This window comes from Crocuta crocuta, unplaced genomic scaffold, assembly GCF_008692635.1.
Source record: "Crocuta crocuta isolate KB4526 unplaced genomic scaffold, BGI_CrCroc_1.0 scaffold118, whole genome shotgun sequence".
Taxonomy (NCBI): domain Eukaryota; kingdom Metazoa; phylum Chordata; class Mammalia; order Carnivora; family Hyaenidae; genus Crocuta; species Crocuta crocuta.
Window position 1 is genome coordinate 12,817,386 of NW_027551558.1, and position 25,702 is coordinate 12,843,087.

The window sequence follows — 25,702 nt, forward strand, 5'->3', positions numbered from 1 at the left end:
TCTGTTGTGTTCTAGCCTCCATGTATGCTACTGAAAAGTCTGATGCCAATCTGATCCTTGATTTGTTGTCAAGAACCTGGTTTTCCTCTCTGGAAACTTTTAGAATCTGCCATTTTGCCCTCCTGAAATGTCGCAAACATGGGCTTTGGGATAGGATCCAGCTAGGTTTCATGGGCCCTTTCAATCTGAAAACTCATGTCCTTCAGTTCTGAGAAACTTTCTTGGTTTATTTCTTTGATCTCTTAGTTTCCAGTTAATCTTTCCTGTTACACTAGAACTCCTAGTATTTAGATGTTGGCGTTCTTGGGCTGGTCCTTATATATATATGTTTGCTCCCTCTGTGTCTTTTTAGTTTATTTTGGGGAGAGTTCCTCAATTTTATCATCCACCCCTTCTATTGTTTTCTTAAATGCGATTCTATTTTTAATTTTTAAGAGCCTTTTCCTATTCTTCAGATGTTCCTTTTTTTGTTTTCCTTCTTTTGACGTCTTCTGATGTCTGGTTTGTCTTGTTTTTTTTTTTTGATTGAGCATCTTCTCTGATTTTTCTGGGGCTATTAATGAGTTATTCAAAGTTTTTGTCTCCCTGCAGAGTATCACATTTTGGTCTCTGTCCTTCACGGTCGTTCCTCAGGGGTCCATTCATTTTTGTGACAGTGGCACTGGGACATGTGGGAAGCTCTGTGTGCGAGTCCAGCCGGCTGACTCTAGCCCTTACTGAAGGTCAGGGTTCCCCCACCTCACCACTATTGATATTTTCACTGGAAAATTCTTTGTTGGGGGGGGCTGGCCTGTGTATTGTAGGACATTTAGCAGCATCCCTGGCCTCTTCCCACTAGGTGCCTGTAGCACCCCACCCCAGTCGTGACAAGCAAAAGCATCTCCAGACATTGCCAAATGTTCCCCTGGGGCAACGTCACCCCTCACTTTCCCTGGCACCCCCAGTTGAGAACCACTGCTAGAGGTGATCTGTCAGGGCCTTTTCATTGGGGAAACTTGAACATCAGATTCTGGTCTTTCATCTTGGGCTGCGGCCGTTCTGGGAGGCGAGCGCCGGAAGCAGAGTAGGAGGCTTGACTTGTAGCACGTGCCCTGGCCTCGTGCTCAGTATGTTCAACTGGACCCCGTCCTCCCATCCAGGGAACCCTCTGTCTATCCTTCCCAGACGCTCCACACCTCTGCCTTTCGTCAGGGTCGGGGAGCGTGCTCACTGCGATAGGAGAGTGGAATCTGGGATTTAACTGCCTCTCAAGCAGACTCATTCCATCCTGTTGTTTGTGGCTCCGGCCTCAACCCACGTGCAGAAGAACATGCCACCCCCGTGCGTGCACCTTCAGGGCTCCTGTCGTGCAGGATAGGTGCTTCCTGGCCTTCCCCTCCCTGCTGCCCCCCCCCCGAGTCCGCTAAGTCCCTTCCCACTCAGTCCTTTGCATCCTAGCTTCTAAAATTGGGTGGCTTTTGTCTCCTTACTGGTTTGCTTGGTTCCTGTGGCTTTCTGCCTTTTTTTTTTTTAATTACTGTAATTGTAGAGGATTTTGGAGCGATCTGAGATAAATGCATGTGTTCAGTTGGCTGGGATTTAACTGAAGTCATCCCCACTTTTTATATACAATTAGAAAACATGACTCTGAAGAACTGAGTTATAGCGGATGCACATTCTTACCAGGGCCTGCTCTCCAGTGTGCCTGTCCTTAGCATCGAGGGACCTGGGAAAATGAATTCAGAAGAGGCTTGCTTGGGATGGAGGCTTTGGGGCACACACGGTTAGAAGTCTGAGAGGGACACTATATTTTATCTGCATCCTGGAAGCCGTGTTGAACTTCTCCTTCCACGTGAGAGTGCGGCCTTCTAATGACCGGGATCTTTGTGTCCGCCACTTCCAAGATCTTACCGTCAGGCCAAGCTGAGGGGACACTGATACTCTAATTGTGCAATTTCTCCTTTGCGAGACTCTGCGTAGAGTCTGTATAGACCGCGACTTTTCACTTAACCCGTTTTTCCGCTGGGCCAAAACATACCGTGTTAGGTTACAGGCTTTCCTTGGTTATGTGCTAGTCCCCTTGATTCGATTTAGGTGTTTTCTGGTGTGACCCACACTGCAGATGACTAAGAACGATTACGGTTTGATTTTCATGAATCGAATTCTTAGGGCAGCCTAAGACATGTAGCCTCATGTCAGATTCTTAGGGTGCCCTGCCACAGTCCCCCTTGATTTGTTTACTATACCTACAGGTGTTAACGACAGTGGGAGGCGGGAAGGAATACTCCCAGCTCGGGGGATGGTGGGGAGAGGGTCCGGACGGTTTCCTTAGCTGAGGAGATGGCCCGTGTATGTGGCTTGGGGTGAGGAGAAGACACAGGTGAGACGAGGTATTCCAGGCCAAGAGGAAAGCCCAGAAGGAGGCGCACAGGAACGGAAGGAGAAGAGCAGGCTGCCTCCATCGGGTGGTCCCCAGAAAAGCCCATAAACAGAAGTTAGGAAGGAGGGTCGCCTGGGTGGTTTAGTCGGCTAGGCATCCGACTTTCGCTTAGGTCATGATCTCACGGTTCGTGGGTTCGAGCCCCGCGTCGGGCTCTGTGCTGACTGCCAGCTCGGAGCCTGGAGCCTGTTTCAGAGTCTGTATCTCCCTCTCTCTCTGACCCTCCCATGCTCACGCTGTCTGTCTCTCTCTCTCTCTCTCTCCTAGAAATAAATAAAAATATTAAAAAAAAAAAAAAAGAAGTTAGGAAGGGAATCTGATGTCAGCCGTGGCTAGCCTCCAACACCAGGCTCGAGGGTTTGGACTTTCTAAGGGGTACAGTGGGGGGCCAGGGAAGTCTTCTGAAGACCTGTGCTGTGGCTGGGAACTAATACAGAAGCATTAGGTAATATGGATTTTTCCACGCAGCCTTTTCTAGTCCTCGGGGGGGTGGACGAATTGTCTCCTCTCCAAATTCCTGTGCCACTTAGTGTATGCACCTCCAGTCATTAATTTTGTGCCTGCATTCAAGGCCTTCTTTGGACTCATTCATTCTCATTTAACCATCACAACGACCCTGTGAGATAGGTGATATTAATCTGCCTGTCCCCTGGGAGATAAATGAACGAGAAAACAGACTCAGAGACCTGAGTCTGAAACAGCCTGTACAGGTCACACGCACAGCCCACAAGAGGCAAAGCGGGACCTCAGGCCAGGCCCTCTGGCTCCACATCTGTAATTCACCGTTCCAAGGCCTTCCCCTTGATGCCTGCGTCTTCCTGGATCGCCTGACCTCCCTTAAGGGAGAGGTGCGCTGCTGGATCTCCCAGGCAGCACATAGCACCCTCAGTGAAGGAGTCGCCTTGCTGGTCCGCGGGCCCCGACAGGACTCACCTTAGTGGGGCGCACAGGGCAGGCTCGGAGCTGGAGCCACGCAGGTTCCTGTGCAGTTTGGCTGGACCGTAGGGCCCACACCTCTAAGTCTGAAAACCACACTACCTCCTTCCCCCGCCGCCCCCCGTCCACCCCCCGGGCGGCCCTGCTGTTCCCGGGAACCTTTCGACACCACTTCACCCAGTGCCCTGGGCTCAGCTGCCGTCCTCGGTGCCCTGGAGGGCGGGATCGGGGCACCCGTGCCGACGATGCCTCCAAGGGTTTTGTGAGGATACACCACGGAGAAGGGCATTTATCTGGTGCTTTTCCTACCAAGTTTTATTGTTGCCAGCTTCCTCGTCTGCCTGTAGTGTTACTTCTCTTTGATTTTGTTTCCCTGGCTCTCCGTGTGTTTCGGTACATGTCCCATCTCCCTAGTCAGGTTCTTTACAGGGGGACGTCCCGCTTCTGGATTGGCTGAGCCTCTTGGAACCCACGGGACTGCTGGCACAAAGGTGCGTGTCCCGTTGCCATTTTACAGCCAGCCACCAAAAACGGACTGTGGGTGTGTGCACCGTGGTGGCCGTGTCATAGTCCACGTGTGTGTGACACTTTTTCACTGTTCGGGTCTCATTAGCCTTTGTTTTAGAAAATATACTTGAGGGGCGCCTGAGTGGCTCAGCAGGCTAAGTGTCCCCACTCTTGGTTTCGGCTCACATCATCATCTCACGGCTCTGAGGTTAATATCTGAATCCCTGCTTGGGATTCTCTCTCTCTCTTCTCTCTCCACCCATCCCCTCCCCCAAATAAATAAATAAACTTAAATAAAAAGAAACATGCTTGATGTGTATTGGTGCAGCCGTTTTCGGGTATTTTAATAAAATGCCTGCATTCAGTCCTTGCCTGCTATGTAAACATGCATTAATTAAATTTTTTTAATGTTTATTTATTTTTGAGAGAGAGAGCGAGAGTGAGCGTGAGCAGGGGAGGGGCAGAGAGAGAGGGAGACACAGAATCTGAAACAGGCTCCAGGCTCTAAGCTGTCAGCACAGAGCCCAGTGCGGGGCTCCACCCCCTGAACTGGGAGATGGTGACCTTAGCCGAAGTCGGACGCTGAACCGACTGAGCCACCCAGGCGCCCCAAAACAAATGCATTTATTAAACCTGCAAAAACCACTCAGTGTGCTTTTCACAAAGTCGATTTTACCTCAGTCCTCATTTGCCACCTGTTTGTTCCTCTGCCCCACATCGGCTGAAACTGAACGGAGACGGAGCGCCACTGGGCATGGTCATAAGCTAGCAGCCACCATGTACACTAAGTGCCTTTCATACCAGAGCTCATTCGGTCTTCTTCCCAAAGCTTAGTCCCTAGTGAGTAGCTTGCCCAAGGCCGCACAGCTAGTAAGCCTGTGATTCAGATTCAAAAGGTCTGTGTCTAAAACCTACGATCTGGTTAAAATAAAGGGGCTAAGAGGGACCTAAACTAGTTCTTAGGAATGCATTCCTGCCTCACTTCTGCCCCACTCGCCTGTGCCTCTGGACACGTGACGGGCTCCTTCGAGCCTCGGCTTCCTCATCTATAAGGTGGGAGCTGCCCTACGTCGTAGGCTAACAGTGCCGGGTCAGGGAGAGTTGGACCTCTCATGAAAGCGGAAGCAAGCTGCTCTTCTCGGGCCTGGGAAGTGAAATAGGCTGCAGTAAGGTGTGCGGTTACGTGCTGCGGGCCTGGAAGGGCTCTGCTGGGAACCTTCTGTCGTCCAGAGTGGGGGTGGGAGGCGCGGATGAGGGAAGTAGTGCAGAACAGGTCGTGTCAGGGGTCTAGAACATTCACAAAGGATAAGCCTGCTCAACCCTGTGGAGGAGTGTCATGGTGACCTAAGCCCGGTCCCAAGGGGTTGATGTGTTGGATGTTTCTGCCATGTGTAGTATCTCCCTGAATTTCAGAAATCTCCCTGAGTGTGTGTGTGTGTGTGTGTGTGTGTATGCACGCCAGTGTATACTGGCCCCGGCTTTGCATACTTGTGGACCTGTGTGTATTTTTCTGGAATGAAAATGAAACTCATACAACATAAAACTCCTCATGTTAAAGTGTACAGTTCAGTGGCGTGTAGTACAGTCACAGGATCGCACAACCACCACCTCTGCCTAGCTGCAGAAGTGGTCATCACCCCAGCGAACAGTGTGCATCTTTAAAGGATCTGTTCCATGAAAGCGTGTGTGTAAACTACGTGAGGCTCTCCTGATCTTCACCGCCTGCCCAGAGATCTTCCTCGTCCTCCGATGGCCGACTGCACCGTATGTTTGGCCAAGGAGTGTGGTTCACATACTCAGATTCCAAATGGGCCTGTTAGTCACGTTTCACTCCTCCACGCAGTTTGACTGGCTCATCCAGGCATGGAGAATACCAGCATTTCAGGCTTAATCGGAGTGTAGTTCCCAGGGTCTGCTCTTGCTGTTCGGCTTCCTAGTAGATCGAAAGCCCAGGAGTAAGTGTATATATCAATGAGTCTTCAGGCTTCCTAAGTGTATTCCCTGTCCGCAAAGGCAGAGGAAGGCAGGTGTTAGTCCACATATGGTGTTTCCTCTGGCTCTGGCCCTTCCATAATCCCAGTTGTGTGTTGGCTGTCTTGTGATCCATGTGTGGTCCCCCACAGTCCCTCCCATGAGACGCCCCAGTCACCTGTAGCCCCCGTCCCGATGCTGAGGGCTGCTCCGTGGAAGTGTCGGTCCTGGTACTCACATATGCCTCCCTCTGTGTAGCGCGTCCTGGGGTAACACCTACTCCAGTGTGATAGAGGGACCACAGCACTGGCTGATGTGGGGGGGGATCCCCATACAGTCTCCATGAGCTGCAGAGATGGGGGCCATGAGTGGCAAATCCTTACAGAGTGGGAGGAGGGAGAGAGAGAGAAGAGGAGGAGGGTAGCTACCTTGGATAATCTCAGGAATACTTCATTCTGATTGGAGTCCGTAGGTCACGTGCCCATCCAAGACCCAATGATGATAGCGCAGGGGCAGGCAACAAGCCCCTTGGAAAATCCAGAGGCTACTTGATTCTGATTGGACTATGTAGGGGGGGTGCCCGCCAGGAACCAATGGCTTTGACCAGACGGTGGGGAATGAAACTCCATGATTGGCTTACCCCACCAGGAATTCTTTTAGCTAAGTATGCAGTCAGAGTCCCTGGAGGCATGTGTCTGGGTAGAGGAAAGATGGGTCTAAACTCCACTGGTTTGGGAAAGGAGGAAGTAGGAGAAGGATGCTGGGTAGACAGTCCACAATAGCCTCCTTACCTAGGTAAGGTAAATGTCAAGGCAATGAGAAGGGCAGTGGTCAAGAACAGTAGCAGGAACTAAAAATGCTGTGAGTGCCTCAGTCCGAGGCTCTACTCTTTAGAGCTCCCATTATTCAGGTGGGTGGGTTGGACCCATTGATGCAACATAGAAAAATAGCCCCGAATTGCAGGAGCCAGTTTGACTCTTGGTTGAAAGCAGTGACGGCGATGTAAGAAGTTAGCCTGGAGAATTGAGACACTTGATCTGCCTTCTCCAGCTTCGTAGCAAGCCCAGCGCAGGCCAGCCGGGAGCCGGCTGCAGTGTACCTTTCGGACTTCACCTTCCCACACACCACCCTCGTTCAGTTCAACAAGAATTTAGTAAGCGACTGCTATAAGCCAGGCTTTGAATTGTCCGCTGCCTCAGGCAGTCTGTGGAGGGTACAGATGAGAAGAGAGGCAGTGCTGTTACACTGTAAGAAGTGAGACGGCAGGAGAGGCCCAGGGTGCGGGAAATCCAGAGCAGTGGACTCATAATCTGAATTGTGGGCTCAGAGAAGGGTTGGATACAGAGATCTTTTTGACCAAAGCCGGGAAGATGAGTAGGAGCCACCCAGGCAAGGAAGTCTGGGAGGGGAAGGGCAGTGAGCAGCTGGGCAAGGAACTGTCTTGCCAGGTATTGGGGACCGGCTCGGGTCAGAGTGGGTGGTGATATCTTTTACCGAGATGGCGAACACAGGAGGGGTTGCAGATTTGAAGGGGAAGAAATACGTACAGTGCAGAAATGTTGCATTTGAGATGCTTCTGATTCCACCAAAGGGAAGCATTCAGAGCTGGGTCTGGAATTCAGAAGGCAGAGGGCTCCTCCAGATACACTTCTCTGACCATGTACTTGACATCTCAAGCTTAACGCGTCCAGCATCGGTCTCTTGAGTTTCCTCCTTGCTGTGCTTCTCCACCCACAGGCCTCCTTCCTGTAAAAGACATTGTCCATCCATCCAGCTCCATGAGCTAAACCTTGGATTTGTCCAGAGACCTCCCTGACATTCGTGAACCTTTCAATGACTTTCCACTGCAGGAGGCTCTAATGATCCAGGATGACTACCGCTCCTACCCTGCCTTGTCTGCCATTCTGGCCTTTTCCCAGGTCCCTCAGCGTCTGCCTCTGCCGGGACGTTTCTGCCTCAGGGCTTTTGCACATACTGGCCTGTGTATGGTTCCTTAAAGTGTCCTACAGATCTCAGGCTAGGTGTCACTTCCTCCAAGACGACTTTCCAACTGACTCTGGTCTTCCTGGCTATTCTCTCTCCTAGTACCTGGCTCTTGTCCCTCATAGCAACTCTCCCGATTTGCATTTCATGTCACTTCTGTCTCATCTTGTTAAATGCACTGTATCAGGCCCATCTCTCCTTTTTATAACAAATATGTCTCCTATCCTTATCCCCAAATGAAATCTGCAGGAGGTATAACCTCTCTCTACGTATAATTTTGGATCAGTGTAACATCATGAAATATGAAGGAGAATAAAAGGGAAGTGATTCATAATAAAAATATTTATTTCCATATTAAATTCCTAAGTTCTGAGGGCTGAGTACTCCACAAGTCACAATGAACTTGTCAGAAGCCTACCCCTATAGGTGGAATTACCATGAACGCACAGCTATACATGTTGACTGATGTAATTGTGTTTTATTGGCGCTTCCACGCTAAGAGGGATACTGCCGGTGGTGTGCAGTTTTCTACAATGATAAGCAGCTCCTGTAATGTTTTGAACAAAATAAAGTACAGCCTACCTTTCTCCTTCAATTTACCCTGAAATTACCTTCCTAGAAAATTCATTAAAGCCGCACAACAAATACTTTCTGCTTTTTATATGCAACAGAATTAGGTCCCAGATTCAGGTTATCATAAAAGGGTTTTTCATATTCAGCAGCACACCTGGCGGTATGCTCACCAATCACGTGGGACCCAGGAGCGCTTCTCATAATACAAGTTATGTAGCACGCGGACTGCCATCCCTAATACCTGCAGAGTTCCCCCACTCGTGTTGACGATCAGACACATCCCCCGCATCTCCAAAATACCCCGACACGGACAGTACTGCCCAGTGGAGAGGCACTTGCCTCTACTCTGCTCTACTGTGATTTCACGAGGGCAAATGTCTGTCTTTCACTGTAGCGTGTACGGTGCTTGGCGCCTCGCTGGCAGATACTCAGGGGAATAAATGAATGAACAAATACTCCACCAGTATGAACTTTGTGCTGAGAAAATGAGAAAAGGGGGACACTGCATGGAAGTGTGACCTGACGTTTACCTCCTTGCTGCACGCCTTAGGCCAGCCGACTTCTGTTTTAGCCAAAGAGACTTGTAATTACAGCTGCAAATGATGTAGCATTTCGGCCCTAAATCCTTTACAACAAGGGAAGTCATCTCACGGTGCACACAAGAAATCGCAGTGGCTCTGAGGTTGTGGTTTGTCTTTTTTTGGAAAGTCAGGCCTGTCTGTTGAAGAGCTCAAAACACTTGACCAGCTCTCTCATTTATCTTAACATGTGTATGCTATATTTACTCTCCCTTCACAGATGGGGAAATGAAGCTTGCCTGAGGGCCATATTTAGCTAAGTCTTGATCCTCTCGGCCTTGTGGGGTCAGCGCCGATAAAACAGAATCCTAATGCTTGATTCTGAGCCGGTAGTTGAAACCTCCTCCCACACGAAATCTGTTCCTAGGGCTGCTCACAAGGGTGAAGAGTGTGAGTTGGGCATTTCTAACCACGTGACATGGCCCTCTAGCTCGGGCCTCTCCTTCTGGAGACGAGGAAGTGCTGGTCATAAGAAGTGCTGGTCATAACCGGCCGGTTCCCTAGGGCGCTGTCGTGCTGACGCCCCACGTCTCATTTCGTCTCATTTTCTCTTCTTTTTCTCCAGCTCATCCCAACAGGACTTAGGATCAGTCAGGTGGTTAGAAGGAACATAGTGATGGAACAGAAGCCAAAGAGCCAGCTCACTAGCTCTCAAATCATTGTTAAGTTAATTGGAAGACGGACTTCTTTTGAATCAAAATACATGAAGATGACTGTCACCAAAAGTTAGAAGCTAAACCTTCAGTTTTAAGAATTTTTTTTTTTTTTTTTTACCCACAGCTACTCAGGCCAGTGATCCAGAAATAGCATTTCACAACAAATTAAAGATTAAATAATAATAATAATAACCATAAAGCCAAATATTTGGAAAGCTTTTGGAAAACAGTGATCTGCTAGGAATGTATAGCCCTTTGACAAAATTCTTCCTCCTCCCTCAATTCTCTTTAATCCACGGAGGGGGTGGGCAAATTCAATAAACTCCTCACTGATGCTTGTTGAACTAAACTTAAGCAAACGCTCCCCAAAGGGACCCAGCCCGGCTTCCTCGAAAAGCAGAGCTATTTTTAAGGGGGTGAAAAGTGATACTTTCATTTCACAGAGTTAAATGCAAAATGAACTCGAAGGTGACCAGAGAACTACACAGAGAGGCCGAGGCTTCACAGGCCTTCACAGGCCGCTAGCACCGAGAATTGCTGCGGGAGTGTTTGTAAGTTGGATTGAAGACAAAACACTTTTCATCTTCTGAAGCTGGCTGGAGTGCTTGTGGCCTCTGGGCACCCTTTGGGGGCTGGAGGGTTTCAGGAGCCTTGCCTGATACCTATCTTGGGCTTCTTACTAGAAACAGATGGTTGGATGGAGATTGCTGCCGTGCACTTTGGAAGTGACTGAGTTACTCCTTCATGTTCTGTAAGCCACCGGTTGTAAGGGGCATTCTTACCTGCTCGCCTCACATTTCATCTCTCTCTTAAAGCAGTCAGAAGCTATTCTAGACTTTTGACACCTGGGGCCTGTCTTGTTAAAGAATTCTTCTGCTGTGGTCTCGCTTTTTCTCAACCTAGGACGTTACAGAGGAAAACTCTCGTAGGTTTTGACCAATGAGTGTTCCCTAAGTGGAAGTAACCTCCTGGCCTCGTTGGCAGTATGTCACATTGTTGGAGCACTTCATAACCTTCCAAGCATTTGTCACTGACATTCTCCCATTTTGGGGACAGAGAAACTAAGCCTCTAAGAAATGAGCTGACCAAGGCCACGTGGCCAGGTCATATATGTGCCAGTCCTTTCCATTTGGTAAGGCGCTACTCGGATGCTGCCCCTTGTAAGTCTTGTCTTAGCATTGCCTAATTACCGTAACTCTTGGCGTTTACCCCATTCTGACTTGTGATGAAGTGTTGGCGTACGTTTGACTCCCTTACCAGGAACTGCCTCTGGGCAGAAGCTGTTAGAAATGTTTGTGTCTCTCCCCACCTACCCACTCTTCCTCCTCAAAGCTAAACTTCTGCGCGTGGTCACACCAGCACTGCAGTATCTTCTTCTAGGCTGTGGCCTTGAGGTCTGCTCAGTGCCTTTTTTTGGACGTACAGATATCTGAAGAGAGAGTTTTCTACATGTTTACACGGTGTTTTACAAATCAGCTATGATCCGAATCTTCTCTTTCCTTAATTTCCCTGATGTTGGCACCATTTGGGGCACATAGTAGGTGCCTTTTAATGTATCTCGGATGAAGTATTTATATATTCAATCTACTCTAATTTACATTTCTTTCATTGTGTATGACTATCTTTTTTTTTTTTTTTTTAAGATTTTATTTTTAGGGACGCCTGGGTGGTTCAGTGGGTTGAGCATNACATTTAAAAAGTGATTTGATTTTTAAATAATCTGTACACTCAACACGGGGTTCAAACTCACAATCCCGAGATCAAGAGTCACACGCTTTACTGACTGAGCTAGCCAGGCACCCATGACTATCTTTTATATGCATACATCCTGATTGATTCTCAACGAAACTACAGGCTCCAGACAGTACAGTTGTTTCCTTTCTTTGCGTGTACGTATCTTTGGAACATCTCCCATGTTGCAATGGTATGGGCTCAATGAATCTCTGCTGATTGATTTGAAATGACCAGTGTGCCACAAAACGTGGCAAGGACTGCGCTGTCCACTGTGAGTGGTTTTGCTTAAGCTATATGTTTTAGATACGCATTTCAAATAGGCACACACATCCTAAAAACATGCATTTTACACAGAATTCACAAAAGTGGGAGGGAGCACCCAGGTCCCCAGGAAGGGGACAGAGGTGGCGCGGAACTAGGAGCGCTCAGGGCACCGTCGGCTGCGCTGTATGTGAAGAGAGGCCTCCCTACGAGGAGGCACTGGCCGCCATTCTCTGTCACACATAAAGACCTCTTGTTTCCTCTCGAGCCCATTTCTTGTCTCTTCTTGTCGCGGATTCCAGCCAGGTTGTAAAAGTACGATAGTTCTCAAGGGTTGAGGTTGTCATCACCATGGAGCAGACTCTTGACAAGAATGGAGAGAGCTTATTTATGAAGCTATCAGGACACACTTTTAAAAAATTGATAGTTTGGGGGCGCCTGGGTGGCTTAGTCGGTTAAGCGTCCGACTTTCGCTTAGGTCATGATCTCACGGTTCGTGGGTTCGAGCCCCGCGTCGGGCTCTGTGCTGACTGCCAGCTCAGAGCCTGGAGCCTGTTTCAGAGTCTGTGACTCCCTCTCTCTCTGACCCTCCCCTGCTCACACTCTCTCTCTCTCCTAGAAATAAATTAAAAAAAAAAATTGATAGTTTGGGTTACCTTGCCAGTTGGGTAAGAAGTAAAAGACTTCACTAAGTAATCCAACAATCCTGTTGACTGAACTCACCATTGTTTCTCGTGGTTTTGATGTTAAGGTAATCGTTTTTAATATGCTTTTCTCTATTCCTGAGAATGTTCCAGTTTCCATGAGGAGATACTTAAATATCTACCTTTTTAAATTGATTGGTTTAAATACAATTGATTGGTTAATTAGGAGGACACCGGAGAACCAGCTCTGAGGAGTTCTGACTTAGGTTAAGTGGCTATTTAAAAGTAAGGGCTGTGGGGCGCGTGAGTGCCCCAGCCGATTAAGTGTCCCACTTCGGTTCAGGTCACGAACTTGTGTTTCTTGAGTTTGAGCCCCGCGTCGGGCCCTGTGCTGACAGCTCAGAACCTGGATCCTGCTCAGATTTTTTGTCTCCCTCTCTCTCTGTCTCAAAAATAAATAAAGATTTAAAAAAACCTTTTAAGTAAGGGCTGCTGTTCCACATTCAACTTCCTTTGTGTTGCCAAATTTCAGATGTACAGCTGGAAATGAAAAATTCTGTGTGCTTCAGCTTATTGATCCCCCAATCCAAATCTTCATTGCACATTAAGTTCACTCAAGATACTGCACAGTGGCAGGGATGCTGGGTTGGTTCAGCCAGTTAAGCTTCCAACTCTTGGTCTCAGTCAGGGTCTTGAACCTCAGGATTGTGAGTTCGAGCCCCACATTGGGCTCAGTGCTGGGCGTGGAGCCTACTTAAGAAAAAAAAAAAAGCTGCTGCTCAGTGGACATAATATACAATTTCATATGGTGATTCAGGGTCCAGCATTCATAGGGGATAATTTATTTTTTTTAATTTGCCGTCTATTATTGGACTTCTAATTACTCATGCTGAATGGAAGCAGAAAGGTCTTCTTATAAGAACTGCCAATTATTTAGCTTGCAGATTAGAGGCAGAAGTTCATTTTCAATAGTTCACACATAAGAAGTAACATTGCCTTCCAAGGAGTTCTAAGCATACTAGCCTTTTTTTTTTTAATAACCTCAATCTATCACACTTTAATAATTCCAACAAAATCTGCAATTTAACAGGTGTCTGTTCAGAAATGATTAGGCTAATTTCCTTCCTATATGTCTGTGTGTCTCTCCTTGGTGAGAGTCAGTATTTGTTGTGGTTACGAAAGGAATCTGTACAGCAGACCTGTGTTCCGTAGAATGTTTGCATTAATGGTATTAAGCATTTCTAAAGAACTTGGCATTCACTTACTCTTTATTTCTTGTAATCCCCTTCTGGAGAAAGAGTGCACATTCTCTTTCCCTGATGAGGTCAATTTGCTTGAAAAATAAAAATGTTTCATTAAAAAATATAATTTGACTTTCTTTCTTCTTTCTTTTGGGTTACATTTAAAATAGTCTTAAGTCTCTTGAGTTCCAAAATGACTAATTAGTACAGTGATAAGATAGCATTCTCTTTCATTGATCTGAAAATTATACTGTCCTCAGGAGACCTTAGTTGGATTTGTGTATTTTGATGCCAGCGGAGAAAATGTTCTTTCTCACAAAAGAGTTTCTTCTCTGTGATGTGAAACCAGCCCCTGTGTGAGACGGAGGGGACCTGGCGTGGATGTGCAGAGGCAAAGGCGACTTGGCTTCCCGTGGGATGAAGGATTGATGTTGCAGCCTCGGAAGAGTTCTCGCATGTGCCTGGCACCGTGCCGAGTGCTTTAGTTGCATTATTTCATTTATTCCTCAGAATCCTATGAGATGGTATCCTCATTTATCGTTCTGGGAAAACTGGATATCTGTGTATGAAGAGAGATTTTTTTTTTAATGTTTACGTATTTATTTTGAGAGAGAGAGAGAGAGAACGAGCATGAGCAGGGGAGGGGCAGAGAGAGAGAAGCCTAAGCAGGGCAGGCAGAGCCGGATGTGGGGCTCTATCTCGCAAACAGTGAGATCATGACCTGAGCAGAAATCAAGAGTTGGACGCTTAACCGACTGAGCCACCCAGGTGCCCCAAGGAGAGACTTTTAACAAGAGTACCCACCCATCTACTCCCTGACCGTGCTGAGCCCATGTTTGCTCAGCATCCTAGAGTGCGAGGTAGGATGCTCAGAGTAATGCTGTCCTACTTCCCATCATACAACAACCTGTGGTTATATAGGCAGCAGAGCAGAAAGTATATTTATTTCACACACCCATTCTACTGTTTAACATTCAAACTGCTTTGTAAAAACGTGTTGCATTTTTCATAGTAGTCCTCTTTTTTTTTAATTTTTAAAAAAGTTTTTAATGTTTATTTTTGAGAGAGAGAGACAGAGCATGAGCTGGGGAGGGGCAGAGAGAGAAGGAGACACAGAATCTGAAGCAGGCTCCAGGCTCTGAGCTGTCAGCACAGAGCCCGTCACGGGGCTCGAACTCACAAACCACGAAATCGTGACCTGAGCCGAAGTTGGACGCTTAACCAGCTGAGCCACCCAGGCGGCCCTGTAGTAGCCCTCTTAAAGTAACCAGCTGGGGTACAATGTGTTTCACACCCACTCTGCCTGATATCTTCATTAATTAACGCCATTCGTAATGCCAGAGCACTGTTCTATTCAAAACCAATTAGAGGCCCCCTGGTGTAAAAATGAAGGGTAAAGAAGATGGGGGATGGCATTTCTCCTCTTGTCTTGTAATTAATAGCCGATACCTGAGAAACCTTCCACTGCCCCCTCCCCGGGCTCCAGACTGGCGGCGTGCTTTTTGAAAGGGTCACAGGAAAACTGAAGGGTTAACTGCAACGTCAAGAATTGGAGACATTAACACGCTTGCGTGGAACCTTATATTAAGAAAAACGTTGGAAGATCACATGGAAAGAGAGTTGTCCTGCAAGGGAAATGTATTGGTGAACTCTGCGTGGAAAGCGTTTTTAATACAACTTCAGCTCCGTGTTTGTGCCGTTTTAGTTGTGAAGGGTGGTGGCCGAGGTCAAGGATAGTTTTCCCTGAAACCAGATGAGAATCTAACTACGACAAAAATAGGGTTCTGACTGCTCTCTCACCAGAATGTAAATAAGCAGAATATTTGTGTCATAGGGAGTAGTGTAAGCAAAACAGGATCCTCTGCCTTTTGTGATAGAGAGATACTAAAACAGCCATCGATAGGGCAGCCCTTCTGTGGAAGTCGAAGCGGCAGGTTAAAATTTTACAGCAGTCTAGCGGCGCCTGAGTAGCTCAGTCGGTTGAGCATCCAGACTCTTGATTTCGGCTCAGGTCATGATCCCAGGGTCGTGGGATAGAGCTCTGCATTGGGCTCTGTGCCGATTTAAGATTTTCTCTCTCTCTTTCTCTCTCTCCCTCTCCCCCTTTGCCCCTCCCCCACATCTGTGCACATGAACATGCTCACTCTCTCTAAAATAAAATAAATAAGGGGCGCCTGGGTGGCTCAGCCTGTTAAGCATCCAGCTTCAGCTCAGGTCATGATCTTGCAGTTCATGAGTTCAAACCCCGTACTGGGCTCTGTGCTGACAGCTCAGAGCCTGGAGCCTGCTTCAGATTCTGCGTCTCCCTGTCTCTCTGACCCTCCCTTGCTCACGCCCTGTCTCTCTCTCACTCTCAAAAATAAATAAACATTAAAAAAATTTTTTAATTAAATAAATAAATTAACTAAATAAATAGATAAATGAAATCATATAGCAGTCTAATGTATTCTCATTTGGAAAGATCTCCAGGAGATGCTGAAGGATGCTGCTTGATCTCTTCTGTCTACAGATGTTTGAATACGGACAGTTGTGGGCTGACACATGCATGCGAGAAGAACCAGAATGGTACCCACAAAAACACCTACACGGGGGGAAGGGAATAGAAATGGAAGAGGAAAGGGGGAGTTTTGTGCATTTACTTTCTATGTTTCTATCTTTAAATTTACACCCCGCACTCACGTGTAATTAAGAGAACTATATAAAGAGGGAAAGCAAAGATTGAAGGTCTCGGTGAAGATCCGTAGTGGTTAAGGCATAGCTTTCTGAGTAAAACCGCCAGGGTTCGAATCCCATCTCCGTTCCTCTGGCCGTAGCTCCTTCCACAGGAGAGTTAACTTCCGTGCCTCCTTTTACTCCTCTGGAGAACAGGGGTATCGTACTTCTGTCATATGGTTGTTACTAGGATGAAATGAGTAACGGAGGGGAGAGCGTCCGGACCACGTCCTGACACACGGTACACATTCAGCATATGTTAGTCATTAGCAGTCAGAATACTCGGACAACGTCTAGCTTTAATCAATTCTTGGTGCAAGCTTTCAGTCTGAAACGTTTCTAGTTTAGTAGTCACAACAGATTTCCTCCAAGTTTGGTTGTAGTTGTTGATGATACTGTCACATCCTTAGCCCACTGGTAACCTCAAAAGGAAGAATAACAAAATCAAATGAAATTGCCTTGTATTATGCGGAGTGTCATACTTCCTGTTGGTGGAATTCTCCGGATTTTGCTGCTTTGACCGCGTGATCTTACATACCTGAGAAACTAAAGAAATGGGAATAATGAGGTTTTTCTCTCTTCCTTAGGAAGACTATGATCGTCTGAGGCCTTTATCTTATCCAATGACTGACGTCTTCCTTATATGCTTCTCTGTGGTAAATCCAGCCTCGTTTCAAAATGTGAAAGAGGAGTGGGTACCAGAACTTAAGGAATACGCACCAAATGTACCCTTTTTATTAATAGGAACTCAGGTATGTCTGCTTTGATTTTACCCGCTGAAGAAGAGTCTCTCTGGTATATTTTGTGGGGTTATTCTCAAATGGAACCAAAGGTTAGCAAATGATATGCACGTTGAATCTCAGTTGCAAGTTATAATGATAACACTCTATATTTTATACAAAAATAAGGATTTGGGGAAAAGTAGTGCCAAAGGAAAGCAGTCATACTAGTCGGGGTTTTAAAAGTGAAGTTCTCTTGTTTACTCTCTTTCTGGTACGTGGGGATTGAATGGGACTACATGCTTTAATTTATCTTTTAAGAGTTGTAACATTATGGGACATTATTGACCTTTCTTGATTAGATTGATCTCCGAGATGACCCCAAAACTTTAGCAAGACTGAATGATATGAAAGAAAAACCCATTTGTGTGGAACAAGGACAGAAACTAGCAAAAGAGGTAATAGAACCTTCACAGAATTTAAAAATGAATGTAAGACAAGCTTAGGTAATAATAGAAGCTAACATTGATTATGCATTTGCTGTATGCCAGGCACTGTGCTGAGTGCTCTACATGCGTTATCTCATGGAATCCTTGCACCTCCTCGGGTAGGTCTGACTAGTTCCCTATTTACAGAAGGGAAAACGGGGGCATGGCGATGTCAGAGAACTTGTCAGGTCCCATAGCAAATAAATGGCGGAGCTGGATTGCAGGGAAGGCCCGGCTGCAAGCCCAGGCTCTCACACCCGCACAACGCTGCCAGCATATTTTCCTAGTAAGTCACGTGTAGAAAGAGGAATCAGAAGAAGCCCTTTCTAATCACTTAATCGTTTGTACTGTGCCAACACAGGCTTTGTCTTCGGTTAAGACGCATGGAGTGGCATAGGATGAGTTTAAATCTGCAGTTAAAGGCAAAAAAAATATGACTGGGTTTGAAAAGAAGTGTGTTGAATTTTCTTCCACCCTTTTATGAAAGATAGAGAATATTAGCATTCTAAAAAGTATACGGCTGCTTTGCACATAATAACTTGTAACTCCTATTCTTCCCGTCCCGAAACTAGGCTTACTTTTTTCTCTATTTGGCCCTAACATAATTGGATTCTATTTTTTTTAGCTGTGACTTTACTAAGCCTTTCGTGGAAACAGAATCTAATAAGGTCTTTTTAAATGTACTGTCAGGAGGCAGAAGAAAGCAAGAAAACTTTTTGGAGGACAGTTTTTCCTAAAACAAAAAGACAGCTTCCCTGACAAATCGGTGTAGAAATTCCATGTGTTCCATTTTGTAATCTCAGGGAGAGGAACAATTTCTAAGTGTCTTAGAGGTCAAAGTGGTAAATGAAATTATTGGTAATTTAACTATGTAAAAAGTCAATATATCAAATGCCAGAAATAAAAGTGAAAGTCATCAAATAAACTTGACATATATGGCTGAAAAATGGGTTTAAATACTTAGTATAGACAGGAGTTCCTTTCATAGAAATTAATCAGAAAAAGACATACGTGCCCCAGTAGAAAAAATGGACTAAACGTCAGTGGAAAGTATGCCCAAAAATACAGATTGCAATTGAAGATAGAAACTATGTTCAAAGTCCTTAGTAGGCAAATATAAGTTCAATTTCCCCTAATAAAACAGATGGAAGAGAATTAGAACAGCGACTGTTCCAGGGGTGCAAGGAGACGGGCACTCTCTTGTCCACTAGTGGTTGACTAAAGGCAATCTTGACAATATGCAAAAGCTTTCAGGTCATGCACACTTCCGATCAGGCATTCCACATGTAGGAATTTATCTTCAAAAATGTATTACGGATGTGCTTAAAGAGATGCATTGTTTATAATGGCAAAACAAACCCCGCTTCGATTAAAAATTTCTACTAACACATCTGGTGAGGTGTTTATATTCATTATGTAGTTTAAGTGGTTGCAAAACACTAGGTTCTCACCTGGAGGCCTGTTGGCCGCATTTAGGACAGCTGGGTCCTTCTTGAAACACTTTCACCTGGCCTCCTCCCACGCTCTCTCCTGGCTTTCACCCCTGGCGATGGCCTCTCCTCCCCGTGTCGTCTTGTCCCTGCATTGCCGGGGGCCCGAGAGCAACGGCTTCTGGGACAGCCTTTCTTCTGCAGCCACCCTCACTAGGCCTAGGTGGGTTGCTGTCGGTCCTGTGGTTTGAGAAGTTCGCTACGGAAGATGCCCAAATTTCCATCTCCAGCCCGCCCTCTTCCCTCCACCCGACCTGGCGATCCAGCTGGTCACTGGTCCGTCCAGGTGGCTAAGCATCTGCAAAGTTAGCACGTCCTCCAAAACAGAATTCCTGATTTTATCCGCCGTGCCTGTCCTCCCAGTTACTACACCCAAACACCTTGAGGACACACTGGACTTTGCTCTCTCTCCTCCCGTACAGGCATCCCTGCAGCCAAACCTGTTCTACATCCAGCACCCAAAGCCTCCTCACCGTCCCCTCCTCTAACAGTCTGGCCAGGCCCCTCCATCTCTGGCTTGGATTACTGGAACAGCTTTCTGACTCACCTTTCTGCTTCTGTCTGTGACCCCATGGCAGTCTGTTCTCAACACAACAGCCTGAGTGAGTCTTTACGAGGCCTGCTCAGAACTGCCCCCCAGTTCATTCCCAGAGGCCAGTCCTTACCGTGGCCTCCAGGCCCCTGCTGCGTCTCCGCCTGTCGTCTAAGCACATGGCCTCCTTGCTGTGCCCCCAAAGGCTTGTACTTCAGGATCTTTGTAGTTTCGCTCCTCCCTCTGCCTGGGCTGTTCTTCCCTATGGAACATTATGTTCTCACTGTTTTCAGGTCTCTGCTCAAGTATCACGTTCTCAGTGAGACCTTGCCTGGTCTCGTCCCCCCACCTCCCTTCCCGTTTTCTCCAGACCACAGAGCACCTTCTGACTGTCTACCTCTATTAGCTTATGGTCTTCTCCCTCTAAAATGTAGGGTCGACTTAATTTTGTTCCTTGCTGTATTCTCTCATTTGGCACATAAGAATGCTCAGTAAATTTCCAGGGAAAGAATGGATGAATAGAGCCGCTCTTAAGAGTAGAAGCCAAAGTCCTTATACTGGCCTTGAGGCTACCTCACTGGCCTCATGGCTCGCCATTCCCCCCTGCCCACTCTGGCTTTTGTAGCATTCCCTGAGTGCTGGAAGCATGCTCCTGCATCAGCATCTTTCCGTCTCTGGTTCTGCCTAGGTATCCCTCTCTGTTCAAACCTCACCTTGTTGAGAAGCTTCCCCGACTTCGACTACCACTACCTCTGCCCTGTGCACTTCCCATCTCCCCCCACCCACCCCACCTTTTTCTCAAAGCACCCACCACCATCTGCTGTTCCCTCAGTGTGAGAACTTAAGCAAATGGAAGCATCACACGGTAGAGACTTTGGTCTTTTCTTCCGTTCTTTGACACTATCTCCAGCGCCCAGAACAGTGCTTGGCATATGGTAGGTAACCAGTAAATACTTGATGCGATATATTTTCATAGAATAAATGTGGAAGGATGTAGGCTTACTTTGTAAGTTAGCTATTCCTGAGTTTTATGATTATGAATGATTTCATTCTTTTTGGCTGTGTTTTACCATCTTCCTTACAATGGTGTGTTGTGTCATACCGGATGTGTACGAAAGAGTTGATGTGTTTGTGGTGTTTTTTCTCCTTCCCAGATAGGAGCATGCTGCTATGTGGAATGTTCGGCTTTAACCCAGAAGGGACTGAAGACTGTTTTTGATGAGGCTATCATAGCCATTTTAACTCCAAAGAAACACACAGTAAAAAAAAGAATAGGATCAAGATGTATAAACTGTTGTTTGATTACGTGAGAAACCTCTTCAGTGGCCAAGGAAACTGTCCATTTCTCTCAGAAAGCATAGGAGATGCTACAGCTATACCCAGATGAAGCGGTTTAAACCTTGAAAGAAAAACAAAACAAAAACAAAAACCAAACCCTGTCCTCAGAATTCTATAAAATTCATTAAGAATGTTTCTTAAATAAGGTCCAAGAAGCAGCAAACAGCATCTGAAGCCACAATCTATTATAAATACTTTATTTCAACTAGAAGGTACGATCTCTCAGGGGTTTCATAGTTTAAAAAGCTACAATCACATCATGTTGTAACTACATAAAAAAACAAACAAAAAACAGTGCTGTAAATGGAACTGCCTGGCTTAGACCATATACATTTCTGCACAGTCTTTCTGGAATCTGCACAAAGAAATATCTTCTCCCTTTGCTCCAATTAATTGTTCTTGTATGTAAGTTGCTTTCTATTCCAGTAGATCCAGAGTGGTGAAATCACAAGGCCAGCCATGTAGCCAAAGGTCGCTCCAAGCGTACAGGAGATGGGCCATACCTGAGGAGAGAATGTATGAGCTCAAAAGAGAACAACTGTTTTATTATTACTTGAGCACAAGTTAAGTGTAACCTAAATATTTCTATATTAAAGCTTAATGTGCTTTCTTAAAGAATGCCAACAGTGTAATAAGGTCCTAACTGCATTTGTCACGAACACTAAAAATGTACACATTCTAGTTAATGTGCATTCGACTGTAACAAGGCTTCTGGCAACTGTAGATTTAGTCTGATGCTCCCCAAACTGCATGAGATACATCCTAAAATTACAAATTAAAATTCTGGGTCAGACTTTGTCATAATCCTGGACTCGATATAGCTGTCTGAAGTAGCTGGCAATTTTGTTCTTTAATTTCCACCTTGGCTTATATATCAAGTGAAATGAGAAGCGTATGCTGCTCAATGTATGAGAAAGTTGAAATCGTGCTAAAGAGAACCTAGAATTCAAGCATGTTATACAGAATCTATAACAAAGCAACTGCTTCTATAATAAAACTGATGTCACCTTTCAGACACAGGTACTGGAACCACAGCAGGGGTTCTAGAATCACAGCTTAAGTATACACCCAGAGCGTCAGTTAAATGAAATACTGGCTTCTAAATGCCTATTTTCTCCAGCCACATTACATTTCGCACAGTTACATCAAGCAAGCCCGAAGTGTAAACAACATTGGGATTTCTTTCATCCACAAGCAGTGCATGCTAGTCCCTAGGTAAAAGGCCCTACTTTGACAAAAATTTGTGTTCATCCGAGGAGCTTACTTGGTACACTGGAGCTGTTTCTAATCTGTCTCTCAGGCCATAGAACTGTGTTAGGGGTGAACCATCTTACGTAATGACTAGTTCTGTATACAGCCTAACGAAGCCTCCTTGTTTGGTCTGCTACGGATCCGCCTTGTTCCAAGTGCCATGCAGCAGCCAATAGTGTTAGAGTGTCAGTGTGAGCCAATTCATGCAGTTCTGAGAAGCATAATCTAACCCATAAATTCCCCACCCCCCCGTCTTTCTGACATTTAAACTTGCTGTTAACTAAATTATGATTTATTTATGTCTTTGGTGAGCTTCTGTTAATTTCCATGACTTGAGCTAACAGCTATGTCTATTGCACAGATTGGGTAATGGAACACTAAACTTTTATACTTGAAAATGACAGCCTTAAATGCTCATATCAGTCACAAATCTAAGATGTACTGTCTTGTATGTGAGCTTTGTAGAGATTTTTAAAAATATAAGCATCATCTTCCCCATTGAAGAGTGGAGAGTCTACTGGATAACTAGTCAGGAACTTTCTCTCTGAACTGGACAGTGGATGTCTTCCTTCTCCCAAGAAGTGATGGTTCACATTGAGTACCATGGCCTTATGTACGCTCCAATGGAATCTTTATGTACTTTCTCTTTAATTTGGGTCTATTGATTATTAGCTCTCTTTAGATAGAACTGAAAAGAACTGCATACGTCAATTGGTATATGAGCTAAGTTGTCCAACACATGGTATAAAGGAATTAAGACAGTAAAGTATTATACATTTCCAACTTGCCTTTGGGGATTTGATGGGGATTTGTTTTTGGGTTTTTTTTCCCTCAAATTCACCTCTGAAACTTTTCACACTTGGGTTTACTAGCCAGTTAAAATTAAAAGCTAGACTTTGCCCTGCCGTAAGAGAAATGGACTAGGAATTGGGAAACACAAACTCTGATGTCACCTCTGTTTCCTGCCTGGGCCTCAGTTTCCTCATCTATAAAAATGGGAGGTAGAATGAGAGGATCTCCGACACGTCTCCCATTTATCAACTCTTGTGATTCTCTTCTAATTTTTGGACATTACCTTTTTGGCTGCACATTCTTAAGATGGTAAAAATCCTGTACATAGATTATTAGAACTCTAAGCAAAGATGATTGTATCATCTGAACCTGAGGTGCCTTAGGTACTCTATTGACCTTGATGGGGTTTGGAGTTTCCCATTGCTTATTAAGAGCCTTTTCATTGCTTTGGTTCTTTAGGATTTCTTTTTGCACTCAATCCTTCCTGTCACTTTAACTAAAAACCAAAGATTTGTTTTCTATTCATGAGCAGATTATAGAGGAATTGCCTTATTTTCAGCAGCATGACTACATTAAAGACTTAAGTTTCAGTAGAAATTGAGACTAATCATTGGAACAACTAGTTCAAAGTAGTCAAATATCTGGGAAATAAAATACTTCAAAAATATCTTACTGACATGAATTTTGCTAGTTAATGCAAATACACTGCTTCAAATAAGGTCATGTATGAATGAATTTAAAAGAAATGTGCAGTTAAGTTTTTTTTGCATATAATCAATTCTGAAGTTCTTAAAAATAATTTTAGGGACTCCCTGAAATCTTATTTAATACTTTGCTAACCTGTACCCTTTTTCTGTCTCTACAGATACATTTTAGATGAGCCCATGTTGAATGATCTTATTTTCAATAAGTAGAGCCTGAATTAATGGTTTTTATTGTGAATTAGTTACTTTAGGCATTGCTTCCATTTGATTTCTAATTATTACTTTTAAGTACCAAATTAAATACTGGTTTGTTGGTTGTTGCTTTTTAAGTGATTGTTACTTTAACAGTGTCCCATCTTAACACATGGGGTTATAAATAAAATAATATGCATAGTTTACTATCTATGTAAAGCATTGAACTTCTTACCTTAGTTTTTATTTAACACCCAATGTAAATATTTGGGATAATACTCCTCTGTTTGTCCTGCTGTGAGTCTGATCACTAGCCAAGTGTGAGCACCTGCACTTTGTTAAAAAGCACACTGTCAAAGTGTAGGGAGAATAATAATCCCTCGTGAATCCCAGCCAGATTCCAGTTTGGGTCACTAAATTCTACTTGAATGACTCTGTAATTTCAGTATGGCTCTTTGTTTCCAAACACGTACATACACAGTCACACGCACATTCTTTAAGCAGCTGCCGTACCGCACCTCCAGTGGAATGCTGAAGATGAAATATTAATCCAGAAGTTTTGTCTCATGAGGGGCAAAGGCTTAGAGCACTTGCTGTGTATTCAGTTCTCAAGAAATCCAAGCCATCAGCAAGTTAAAATGTTGGACTGGCTTTGAAGACTGTTTGCTAGTGACGGGTCAGGCTTTCCTGCTGGACTTTCCTGAAATGAGTAGCCCTTAGCTGTAACACACTGGTTTTTAAAGGAGAATTTCTTCACTTAAGGGCAAGCTTCCTGCTTTTTATTCTCAGGACAGGGAACAGCAAAAGGAGCCCCTGAAAGGAGTCAGGGGAGGCTGCCACCTAAATCACCTTTTCTCTAAAGTCCTCATGGTGGAATTTCCTACCGACCTTCTTACAACTGCTTTAAACAATTTTTAACTACACAATGGCAAGAGATTTCATGTTGACTGATCAAACCATCCCAGCTTCACCACGCATTTTCATACTTTGATCTTGGGGTTTTCCATTTAAAACTGTGTACTTGTCTCACACACAGATGCTTCTGTTTAACATTCATGCCACAAGTAGGCTTAAAACAAAAACAACTGTGGTGTCGTCTACTGAACAGACAATCCAACTGCAGTGCCACAGACATTTCTCCAAATTACGGTCATCTGGGCTGGCTATACATATAATTATCCTGTTTTGTTTAAGGAAAATAGAAAACTCAAAGGCATTCATGTAAAGAAAGTCATTCACGAGTGTTTGCCACCAAAATGACCACCTTCTTTTTATCTAGTTTTTTATATATTAACCACTAAATGGAAGAAACAAATCCTGTTGCATGACACATATAATGCAAGTGGGTAAAATTATCACAATTAGCTGTTAAAAACCCCATTTTAAAAAACAAGTAGCTACATCACATGAACAAAGCATCTTGCTTAGAGTACTACTATTATCCTTTCTCTGAACCAAATGACTCCTTTTTAATTTTTTTTTTCATCACTTAAACCAAAAAAGGTCAGTGTTCCCTTAAAATACTCACCATTAAGAAAGGCCTAATATTACAGAGTTTGGGTACATGGTATCAGCAATAAGTTGTGTTAACCTCAGAAATAAAACAATTCCACCCTAATAAGCTAAAAAAACAATTTCTCAATAAATAATACAGATTTAACTTTGTGTGCTTTCTCGGTTCAACAAATCAATGTTATTGCTGGTTGAACAACATTTCAACATTATACAAGCTTATTTCCACCTGAAGACCACACTGCTCTCTCCTGATCAGACATTACTGATGTATCTAAGTAGTGTTGAGACTTTTCAAAGCGTGTTCTAAGTATTACAGAATGATTTAAGGACTCTAATTTTTTTTTTAATTTTTAAAAATGTTTTATTTATTTTTGAGAGAGAGAGAGAGGCAGCATGAGCAGGGGAGGGTCAGAGAGAGAGGGAGACAGAATCTGAAGACAGGCTCCAGGCCCTGAGCTAGCTGTCA

The 25,702-nt window shown here is 44.9% G+C and overlaps 2 protein-coding genes across 7 annotated transcripts in view; one reads left to right on the forward strand and one right to left on the reverse strand.

The window, feature by feature from the left end:
* Positions 1-23,927, forward strand: part of RHOQ (ras homolog family member Q) — a 38,856-nt gene extending 14,929 nt beyond the window's left edge. Inside the window, exons 3-5 of one of the 2 annotated variants that reach the window (XM_077749296.1) lie at positions 16,803-16,967; positions 17,297-17,392; positions 20,599-23,927. In XM_077749296.1, coding sequence (XP_077605422.1) covers positions 16,803-16,967; positions 17,297-17,392; positions 20,599-20,754 — 417 coding nt within the window. In that variant the 3' untranslated portion in view covers positions 20,755-23,927. The remainder of the gene's footprint in view (positions 1-16,802; positions 16,968-17,296; positions 17,393-20,598) is intronic. The other variant, XM_077749297.1, reaches the window with a different exon arrangement.
* PIGF (phosphatidylinositol glycan anchor biosynthesis class F) overlaps positions 20,964-25,702 on the reverse strand; it is a 36,617-nt gene continuing 31,878 nt past the window's right edge. For 3 of the 5 annotated variants that reach the window (XM_077749293.1, XM_077749295.1, XM_077749294.1), the window contains exon 6: positions 20,964-21,285. In XM_077749293.1, coding sequence (XP_077605419.1) covers positions 21,172-21,285 — 114 coding nt within the window. In that variant the 3' untranslated portion in view covers positions 20,964-21,171. The remainder of the gene's footprint in view (positions 21,286-25,702) is intronic. The other 2 variants (XR_013331367.1, XR_013331368.1) reach the window with 2 other exon arrangements.